This window comes from Rhea pennata, chromosome 6 (assembly GCF_028389875.1).
Source record: "Rhea pennata isolate bPtePen1 chromosome 6, bPtePen1.pri, whole genome shotgun sequence".
NCBI lineage: Eukaryota > Metazoa > Chordata > Aves > Rheiformes > Rheidae > Rhea > Rhea pennata.
The window spans coordinates 39,163,532-39,174,728 of NC_084668.1; the positions used below are offsets into that span (position 1 = coordinate 39,163,532).

Genomic DNA, 11,197 nt, shown 5'->3' on the forward strand with positions numbered 1-11,197 from the left:
TGAAAGAGCAAGACTTTTCTCCAGAGGTGCCTAAGGGACTTCGAAATATCTTCAGCCTGGATGAAAAGTCTTCACCCGTGCTTGGAGGGAGCCTCACTGGGAGCTGAAGGGAGATGACGAACAGCCAGGGAGAAGAGGAATGAAGAAAAAAAAAAAAAAAAAAAACGAAAGCACGAGGTAGGCCGGAGAGCACGGCCTGAGCCGGGCGAAGGGATTTCATGTCGCCGTTCCCTCAGCGGCACAGCAGTTTGGCCGGCGGGACAGGCTCCCGGGTGGTGTACATTCAGTGCGGCCCTGTTAAAGCCGATGGCGCTGTTCGGACTCGCCAGGTGCGGACCAGGCCCTCATTCTTTTTTTTTTTTTTTTCCCCCTCCGGTCAGAAAACTGCTTTTATAAACGTCGGTGTAGATGTAACACGCTCTTACGAATACTGAACGTACTAACCTGTACGGCAGGACACTAACAGAGGGAGTTTTGGCCTGTGTTTTCATACGTGACTTTTCCTCTTAAATAAGAAGGGAACTTGCTTGTGCAAATGTCTTCTCTCTGTAGGTGCATGGGGCAAGGGCTTTCAATTACATTTTTAGGGGGCTTTGATCCAAAGCTCATTACTCTGGCTAATGGGCATAACAGCATTGGGAGTATCGTGTAAGCTGCCGTGGAAAATATGACACTAAGGAACAATAGCTCTAATAACAGGCTCTTAGTTACGTACTGGCAATGGTGCAGCTGATTCTCCCACGTCCAGCTCCAATGCAAGTACAGTCCCATATCATGGAGTCCTTGGGGCGCTCGTACGTCTCCCCTACTCGGTAAGTGGATCCAGTGTATTTGTCAAAGCAAGTTTCTTCAGCTATGAAGACAGAAAAGTGAATTTCATGTAACCACACAAGTAACACACACAAATAACACACAGTCAACAAAAGACACTGTTCCTTGTGTTCTCACACATATTTTTTTCTACCCCTCAGGGCAAAAATGCAGCTCGGTCACCTCTCTTCCTGGACCAGGACAGCATAAGTTGCGTGAGGTTCATCCACCTGAGGTCCCCACATTGCTGAATACCTGCAGCTTCCCACCCCCAAGGAGCAAGAAGCTTAGCAAGGCAAGTCCTGGAAGGACAAATCCTGTCTCTTTGAAGTGCAACAGTACAGGAGACAGGAGGGAGCAAGCATCCCTCAGAAGCTGTGTTTTGTCATGCTAATCCTCCTAATTCTGACCTGGCAAAAGCTTGTGTACCTTAATGCTGAATTCTGCAGCAGTTCCACTGAAGTCTGCAGGAATCCTTGTGAATTGTTCACACTCGCAGATGAGTAAGTGATTACAGAACAGTTACATTAAGGCTGCCACCAGGCCTGAGAGTAGCAGTGAAACAGCCTTCTTGACTTCACTACAGGACAGATAAGGCTAACTAAGCCATATGGGAAATTTGCTATTGGATTTCAAAAGTGTAAAACTTGGAGTCACTGGAGGGGGGAAAAAAGAAAGAAAGGATTAAACTCCTCTCTTATGGAGGAGTAAGGAGACCAAGTGCTACTTTGAAACACTCTAGCCCCAAGACAGGCAGCATACAAGCCTTTCAAGACAGATCAGTGGGATGCTCCATCTTATATGAGCATTATCAGCTAGGAATCAGTTTCTCTCTCATTTCTCCAGAGCAATATAAAGGAGTTATGGCAAACCGGTGGCTAGAGACCAACAAAGACAGACAGATTGCATCTGATTATCTAAACTACATTGTATCCCAGAGAGACACATCTTCCAGCAGATGTTGCGCTTGGACTTTTTTCTGTTACCTAAACTTTTTCTGCAGAAGACTAAACAATCTCACTTTACACTCAGCTATAGAAAGCTGACAGTGAGGCTGGGGGGCTGCAGAAAGTTGTAAGTTGAAGTATTTTTAAACATGCTGACGACACTGTACAGCTATGAAAAGTCGGGGTGAAGCAATCAAGCAGGGCAGAGCCAGAGCTGCAAAGCGACTCCAGATTTGAACTTCCCCGTGCGAGTCCAGGAGTCAGTTCAGTTCATTATAAAGAAGAGGTTGGCTCCAAAATTAATGTTTAGATCCAATCCTCCAGAGAGATGAGTGATGTTTGGCTCAGGGTTCTGGTGGCAGGCCCATCTCTAATGAAAAGCATTTCTTAAAGTCTCGAGCCAGATCTTCAGTGTAATTGGTGCAGATCCGTTACCGACCCTAAGCACCAAACTTCACCAGCCGAAAAACCCGGCCTGCGGGTTGTAACTCGCTACAACGCTCGGTTTACTCGGCTCAAAAGCCATGCTGGGGTCTTGCTGCGGATAAAGAAAGACAGCACGGACTTACGTTCAGGCTTGCTCTCGCAGTTAAACCCTCTGCTTCCACCATAGCAGGTACAGACCAGGGTGTTCCCCAGGTAGATGCGCTCCCATTGCTGGTTTATCTGATAGTACCTTCCGTTGTCATAGCAGGTCTCTGAGGCGGGGAGGGGAGAACGGGGAAGGGGGGGGGGGAAGCAAGAAAAGTTGCACGTTACTGCGGAGCCCAGCGGGGCCGAGGGGACACGCCGGCCCCCCCCGCTCGCCCCCGCGGTACTCACGCTTGCCCTGCGCCGCGCTGCCCTGCGGCGCCGAGGCGGCCTGCGCCTGCCGCCGGCTCTTGCTGCCGCGGGGCTGCCCCGCCGCCGCCGCCCCCTCCAGGCAGAGGGCGAGCAGCGCCAGGAGCCACCCGGCGCGGCCCCGCATCAGCATCATCCGGCACGGCACGGCACGGCACGGCACGGCACGGCACGGCACGGCACGGCACGGCACGGCACGGCACGGCACGGCACGGCACGGCACGGCACGGCACGGCACGGCGCTCAAGAGCAAGCCGGCCGACGGGGCCAGCAGCGCCGCCCGGGCGCTATATAGGGCGGGCGGCGCGGGGAGGGGGGCGGCCGCCGCCGCCCCGGCGCCCATTGGCCTCGGCGCCGCCGGGGGCCGGGCGGGGGCCGCCGCCGCCCGCCTGCCCGCCCGCCCGGGGGGGCCGCTGCCGCCGCGGGGCTGCGGCGGGGGGAAGCGGCCCTTCCCTGCGCGGGGAGTCGTTCCATTTTGGGGGGTTTGGCCGAACAAAATGGCTTTTTTTTTTTTTTTTTTTTTTTTTTGGAGGAGGAGAGGGGGAAGGGAAGGAGGTGGAAAAACTTTTTTGTTGTTGCTGTTCACTTTTAACCCTGTCCGCCTGCTAAAGGTGAGGTGTGACTTCTGCGCGCTGCGTGGAAGTAGGAACCCCTCGGCGGTGTTTCGTCTGCGGCGAGTGACTCAAGGTTACCGTCTTTTCACACCTCGCTTGGAAAAAATGGTGCTATAGCATCCTGCTCTAAATAAATCCAACAGCCTCTTTCCCTGCATTTTTTTTCTCTCACTGTCCAGAATCAATTCTGAGAACAGAAGTGAAAAAAATGGTAGACTTTCAACTCTTTTTAAGTGCACAGGGTCTTCAGTGTGACCCTAATTTCTTAGAGAACCAGCTGATTTAACAGGGCTGTCTTTCCATCTTAGCACCCTCTTTCCCCGCTCTTGCTCCCACAGCCTGGACCAACGCTCGGGTTTGGCCCGTATAGGCAGGCCGTGCTGCTAGCCGTTTTCTTGGTGCCTCTCACACATACTCTGTCTTGGCAAAGGGATGATTAATCTAATAGTCTGCTGCGGTTGCTGATCTATTAAATCAACTCCTCTGGCAAACATGCGCTTTAAATAGTCTGCAGTATTTCCAGACACCTGAAGCTGAACATCCCGAGGTCTCCATGAGCGTTCTTCAGAGCTGGACACCATGTTCTAATTCCGCTTTCTGCAAACATATTGTGTTAGTTTTACTGAAATGCAAACAGGAATATCCCGCTTGGGATCATCCTGCTTGGGATGAAGGCTCTCTTAGTAGGCGGCGTACAGACCCCCCACATGCTTTGTTCCAGGAAGGCACGTTGCTGTCTTGTCAGGTAGGGGTTTTCAAAGAAATTTCTATTCCTCTGTATGAGGAATGTCCACAGAGCCATTAACATGAGCTGCGCTGCCGAAAGCTTACGGGAAATTGAAACCTGACCTAGCAATTGAGGTGAGCTGTGGTGAGCTAATTCCCATCTTTCCTAATTTTTATTTTTAGATCTACTGCGCTGCATTTTTTTTTGAGTTACCGGAGACATGTTCTCCCTCAAAATATTCATAGAACTAATGTGGCCATATCAGGAAGAGCATTAGCTTTTGAAGTGGGATGCAGCATCATAAACTAGCAAGTATCTGGTTTCATAGAATGAAAACCTGCTTGTAAACAGCGTTCTTGTTTTTTTATGAGACCTAAGATATGACATTTCATCCTGAAATTGCAGCTTACTGTAGAACGGGAATTCTTTGATAAAAACAAGACAAAAAGCACATTGTAAAAAAATTATGCCATATGATTGTTTTTAACTGGGGTTATAAACCCCAGTAGCCTATTCCATAGGAAGCATTACTGAGCAGAAATCAATGGAAAAGAAGGCTTTTTCCTCCAGAAAATACATACATGCAAAGAGGTGGCAATTTTAGGTCTCTTCTCCAGTTACTCTCTGCTGGTCTTGGTCGAATTTTCAATTTTTATTGAGCAGTATGTGCTTCTGCACAGCACTTGCTTCTGCACACCATTCGAACTGGCTAAGAGCTGCTAATTGAGCTCAACTGACATGGAAAGGGGAAGGATAATGAGGAGTCTTCAAGCACAGGAGGATTATAATAAATAAAGATCACAAGGGAAACCTGCTTAAAGTGTAAAACTTGAGGAAAGTAATCTGTAATGAACGGGTCTGTCACCTTATAGTGGAAGCATCCAGCAACCCTCACTTCGGAGCAAGCCCCCCGGGGGTGCTAATGTAAAAACATAGCCAGAAAGTGCTTTGGGGAGTTTATAATATCCATAAGTCTGGATACATGGTACCTACTAACTCTTTGTAGACAGTAGAGGAGAAGAGTCCCTTCTCCCAAAGCCTATAACTTCTAGATTCACTTCCAGCATGGTGCTTTTAGTGACTATTTTAAATGGTTTTAGAAAGGTGTATCTACTGGATAGTCTCCACATGAAGGCTAAATGGTCGGCATTGACATCTTTTCTATCTTTTTAAGCTCTGTTCATGTAATTTTGTATTGCTCTTATGTCTTTGTGGACAATAGGTGCATTTATGCAAAACTGAAAATGGAATTCAGTCTGAAGACTGAATAGGAAATGCAATGTTAGCAAGCGTGTGACTGTGTCTAATGCTTACCACAGCATTAGTTATGCATATAAAGGGACAAATGTATGATTCTTGGGGTAAGAAAACATCACTGGAAGCACACAAAATGAAAGTGATCATTTTCAACAGGGAGCAAATTAGCTTCTTATATAGCCATCATTAATTAGCAGCCAGAAATAATCCTACGGGTTGTATTTCAACACAGTTTGAAACGGCCTGATTTCACTCCTAAAGGAATCGATGGCAGTAATGATGGCACAGACATGCAGTGATTACACTATTGCATGCTGTTTGACTGTCTGAGATGTCTCTTGCTTGTTCCAGGAGATGTATGTGACTCCGTTGTCTGACACTGTGTTAATTCGTCCCTTAATCTAACAGGAATGAAAGGAGCACCCACCTGAATTCTTCTTAGGATGAGATCAGTCAGAATTTACAGCCTCCTTTCAGTGGTTTTTGCATCCCTGTAAGGTTTAAGAATGTCCTAAACCTTTGGTTTAGCCATGGGCATTCTGAATCATGTTTGTTGGTCTTTTCTATCTTTTCTTCCATAATCCTACCTTTTTGACCCTTGGTTAGTAATGGCACTTGGCCTTATAAGGTTCTCCTGACTTTTCTCACATCATTGGATTGCTCTCCAAATTAGCTACTCCGTTGAGTTAAATTAATTTCCTCCACTGCACAAACTGGTGGGAGGCTGCATGCGTATGACCAGGAGCATGGCCTGCACCTATTTCTTGCTAGTCCTTCACAGTAGAGAGGGATCATGAGTCAGTACAGAAAGGACTGAGCCAGGTCACTTGTTATTCTTTTAGCAACCTTAGAAGAAAGGCCACATGAGCTTAATTATCTTCTTCTAAAATTATCACTTATAGGGACAAGAACTGTAAAGACAATAGGTCAGGATCCCTTCCCTGACATAGGGAGACCATTAAATGCTTCCTGCCGTTCCCAAATATTTTGCAAGAACTCCTGTTGCGAGCTGAAAAATTCTGAATCATCAGAATTTCGAGCCTGTGGTTTTTGTTAGGTCAGAGCAAAATTCATTTCAGCGCTGTTGAGGATCTACTGTGGCATGTACAGTGCTTCATTCACTCTTTAAGTGCAGCAGCTCTGAAAGTCTCATCCAGGAATCTGGAACGTTACTCTTTGAATGAAATTCATTCCTTGTGCTGGTTAACTGCAACTTAAGTGGTACATAAATCTATGCCGGATCTCAGTGTGGGAATGAATTTCATCTTGCATGAATGGTCCCTAATAGGGCATTAATTACATCTTTGGCACTCTCCTTGGAAATTCCCTCCTCCCTCCTCCCCAGTATTTCATAACTAAGTGTTTAGTGTCATCAGCACAGAAAATGCATTTCTTTTCTGTAGCTATCTGTGGATTATGTTATTTGTTTTGTCTACCAAAACCGTTGTAGTTTGCTAATAATGAGAAGTTCATAGCCATGGCTCTCATTTTGCAGTTGTGCCTGCAGTACTGTCAACTCCAGGCATTTAAAACTCATGAGTCAGTCCCTGTAAAATCAGGAAAACAGCTTGGGGGAGGGAGGGAAGAGATTTATTTCCTTTCTAAATACAGAGGTTCTCTTTGGGTGTTGAGTTTATTCATTTGTTTTTTGGATTCTGCAAGGAAGCGTTTATACCATATATGAAGTGATTTAAGACAGAAAACTGAGATTCTGACATGCCAGAAGTTCAGGAAAAATGGAAACTCTCATGACACTCGTGACAATGTGAATTGGCAGGCAAGTAGCATGTGGCAGATCCTTGTTCACAGGAGAAACTTTTGGAAGAGCAATGCCAGCTTAAAACAGCTGAAAGCGTGCTCTTCATTGCATTTGAGACATTAGGCAGAGATTTTCAGAGATGCCCAAATCCTGTTCAGGTTGTATAAATCCTCTGAAAATCCCAGCTGGATTAAGCCCTGCCAAGGATGTTCTGAGACACTTCTGGGAACTTGCTGAGCAGCTCTGCAAGGTCAAATCGGAGTTGCAGGATGATTGTGTCATGGGTGCTGTAGAACGTGGCTGTGGGACCTAGTGTTGGATGCTAAGCGCGGTGTTGACAACTCTTTAGAGAGATGTTATTTTAGGCCAAGTTGGAAGCATCTCGCCTTAATGAGGGATGTTCAATCCCCTCATCTGATGTCTGCCTTGCCCAAAGGAAATCCCCCTCTAACTGGCTGCTTGTGTCACTCCTTCTCCTGCCTCCAGAGGTTAAGCAGGCCCCTGGGACTACTGCGGGAAATGGGTGAGACACTTCCACCTCCTCCAGCTCACAGCCCAGAGCTCTTTATGCTGAAGGAGCTGGTAGAAGCCAGGAACAGACCTGCAGCATGTGGCTCAGGTATGCTCTCATCACTCCACAGCTTCAAAGACAGTTATACTTTGCTTCTTCATGATGTGCCACAGCTAGCTGAAAAAAGGAGATGGAGAGCCTTGGAGACAGAGAGGGGATCCTGCAACCTTGCCCCAAAGCAGAGCTGAGAGAGCTCCAAAAGGCCCCTGGATGGGATTGGCGGGACAAAACTGGAGAAAGGATTGCTGGAGGACTGGTGCGGGAGAAAGGATTGCTGTGGGCAGTACGTGGGTTTGCATTGCTCATCCAGGGAGCGACAGATCACTCGTCATGAGCCAGAACCTCCCTTCCCAATTAACTGAGAAGACTTAGCAGAGCTCACTATTATCTGCAAACCTCTACATGGTCATGGACAAAGGAAGGAAAAAAATCCAGGCAGCTGGAAGAGTACTGTTTCTGATACCTGTGATTTTCTTTTAATTGTTGCATTTTGGCCTAAATCCCACCTGGTGCTAGTGATGGGGGAAGGTGCTGGTGATGAGGGAAGGTTTTAGTTCATGTGTCTTTTAGCCTCTGGAACTGGCTATTTGGGAAAGGCATGAGTCAGTGCTGCTGGAAAGTGGGCTGCAGACAAAACCTAATTCCAGTGGCTGTTTTTATTTAGTCATTACAGAATTCAACAATAATTTAGCTTTTGAGTAATGAGACGTTTTTTCTTTTAATGGAAGAACAACAGTTAGCCCATGTTGTTAGCAGAACTTGCATCTCCCTTAAACCCCAGCAACAGAATTGAAATCCTCCCTTTTTCCACAGCAGTCTTAAAAATACTAAAGCGCTAAAGCAAAGTTAAATAACAGTGATATCACCAACAGCAGCATGAGATGAACTTGGCCACAAACCCTACTGTTTGAGTGCAATTGCTTTTATTCTCTCTCAGTGAATATGGCAAATCACACCAAGGCTTGTTTGGTTTTAGGCAGGTCTGGTTAAAATCCAGAAACAAATGCTAGGGCTGGGTTGAGCTTGGCATGCTGCGAGGAAGTTGAATACATCGAGAAAGCAAACAACTATTTATGATGATGATTATGGGGGAGTGCATAATGGGTTGAAATTGAGAGTCACAAAGGGCTGAAGGGAGCCGAGAGCACGGAGAAGGAAAGTATTTTGGCTCTGTGCTGCCGTTTGTCCCCCGCTTCCTTCTTGCCTCTTCCACCCAGCCTTAGGTGGAGCCAAAGAGTGTGGTTCTTTGCTGCCAATTCTGAAGTTTTTTCTTTACTGTTGGTAACCTGATTTTTTGGCTGCGGTCTCCAAGATGAGAGAAGCTCTTGCTTTCATTTGTTTTTCAGCCCTGCCCAGGAGTTCTCGCTGGCTGCCTTTTACACTTTCCAGCTTCTGGGGAAGAACATGGGTCTTCTGCCTGCCTCTCACTTTCTTTTCCGTCCTCTTCTGCCCACTCCTTTATGGTACTCCAGGAAAGGGAGGTCTTCTGGCCAGCAAGATGTTCCTTGGTTTCTGATGGATTAGTTTAAACTTAGGTGTTTCTGTGACCCAGCAATTCAGTGCCACTTCTCCTGTGGGACTTTCCCAACTGTTTGTCTTCTGTGGGTGGAAATCCACCCTAGAGAGAGGCCCAGAGTAAGGCCAAAAGGCTATTTCTGACTCATTCAGACTCTATTGAAAGATGCGCTGTGTGTCACTTCTAGCAAGGAATTTTATTAAAATGGGGCTGGAGCTTCATCGTGGGTCAGTCAGCTCCAGTCACTTGAAATGAATGAGTGTATGGCTGCCTTCAGATCAGTGCGCTGAATTCAGAAATCATGCACAGCCAACAAGTTTCACAAATCTGTGTCATTCGGTATCTTAACTACGTCCTTTACAACTTGCAGTCAGTCGCAACTGTGTGATATCAGGGCCTCTTGCCTAGCGATTCCAAAGGGAGCTTTGCTAGTGAAGAGTTTGGTCCTGCCCAGGTGTAGGCAGAGGTACATTTTTTTGGCTCCCAATTCAGTTCTATTACAAATCGCTGACGGTAGAGCCAGGCTGAGAAATGGAGCTACCTCAGATCTACATCTCGCTGCTTAACTTACTCTGTTATAACTGTAAGTTAAAGTCTAGATGGGCTTTGACTATTTTTTTTCCCGGATGTTGATTTGTTTGCATACAAAATAAGCAGTCAGTCAGCCAATTCTTGTTGACCAATGTGTTTTACCCTCTGCCAGGTTAACTGTCGTTGTTAGCTGCATGCTGACCTTTGAGCTTAGCCTATCTTGTCTCTAAAGCTTTGTGAACATCCAGTCTCCATGCTAAGCTACTTTTCTGGCTACTCTTAGGTAGACAAACAATTGTACCAAACTGTGCTATGGTAAAAAACAGGCTTGGGTAAAGCAGGAACAGGAGGGCCTTCAAACTCAACTTACTTCACCGTTTTCTTTGGTTGCAAGCTGGACTTCATGGCAAAGGTCTTTCTGTTACTGACCTAGATAACTTCTGCTCTGTAATTAATCCTTTGAATTAATTCCTTACTTTCAGATGTTGATTATAGTAGGCTAAACCTTTTCTTTTGCTGGCACACAAAACCAGTAATAGTCTGCATATGTTTTTTGATTATAGTTCCAGTTTTGGTTTTTGAGCTGCTTTGCAGCTTGGACTGTCTTGAAGTTCATATTTTTAGTCTATACTCCACTAAATATCCATGAAACCATGCAGTTTTAGAGCTGATGCACTCCAACAGTGACCAGTTATTTCTTTCACGTTTCCTTTATGGAATTTGCAGCATTCCTCGTTCTTGAAATGAGGAATCACTGTGGTAGCAATAAATATACTTTGTTTTCATAAATTTTTACATAATTCTTTCTGCCATCTGTATTGATCTAATACTGTCATGCCAAATGTGTTCCTGCGTGCCTGTGAAAGTCTTATTGCTGAGAGTGTTCAGCCATTGGTCTATGCGTGATTGGCTTAGGTGTGCTGCAAGAGGATCTCGTCTGGGATGGCATGAGCGAAAACAAGACACGTTGCCCAGAGCAACGAGCCATGCCCACACTGTAGGGATCTGTCTCACTGGTTTCAAGCGCTTCCACGCCGCTTTCAAGCTTCAAAGCCTTTTGCAGGCACATGGTCCATCACAGCTGTTGCCAGGTTGTGCCCAAAGGCAAAGTGCTCTGGGAGGGCTGATGACTGATGCATACAGCCCTAGGAGGAGCTCTAGGGAAGCTGGTGATTCAGATACATCTCTCTTCTTGCAAAATCCTCCTCTGAGGACCAGCAAGCGCCTTTCTGGTGTGCAAGGAAGAAACAGCGTCATAATTTAGCCTTCACTTTCTTGCCCACGCCTCTGCTGGGAGCAGCAGCCGGGCAGGCACTTAGAAATGTCGTGGTCAGAAAGCTGAATCCCTAGCTTGGTTACGCTGGGGTGGTTGCAATCCAGCCTGTTGAACTGAACAATCACATTCATGTTTTCCTTCAAAAGAACAGGATCTGGGCCTACTTGCATGTTGATCTAAGGACCTTATGAACTGGATAACTATTGGCATTTCCCCTTCACACATATGGAAACAGAGAGAAAGGGGGTTTCCAAGGAAAGAAAACCCTGAGTAGTTTGATACAGTTTGGGGAGGACAGCTTCCAGAACTGGCACTACCAAAAAAAACTGGGCATAATTCCTATTTGAGG

The 11,197-nt window shown here is 46.4% G+C and overlaps 1 protein-coding gene across 4 annotated transcripts in view; it reads right to left on the reverse strand.

Annotated features, from left to right (window-relative positions):
• FN1 (fibronectin 1) overlaps positions 1–2,813 on the reverse strand; it is a 55,401-nt gene extending 52,588 nt beyond the window's left edge. For 2 of the 4 annotated variants that reach the window (XM_062579116.1, XM_062579115.1), the window contains exons 1-3: positions 2,580–2,812; positions 2,327–2,455; positions 716–853 (exon numbers count right to left, since the gene is read on the reverse strand). In XM_062579116.1, the coding sequence (XP_062435100.1) occupies positions 716–853; positions 2,327–2,455; positions 2,580–2,733 (421 nt within the window). In that variant the 5' untranslated portion in view covers positions 2,734–2,812. Of the gene's footprint in view, positions 1–715; positions 854–2,326; positions 2,456–2,579 lie in introns of all 4 variants that reach the window. The other 2 variants (XM_062579114.1, XM_062579117.1) reach the window with 2 other exon arrangements.
• Between the last annotated feature and the right edge of the window lie 8,384 nt (positions 2,814–11,197).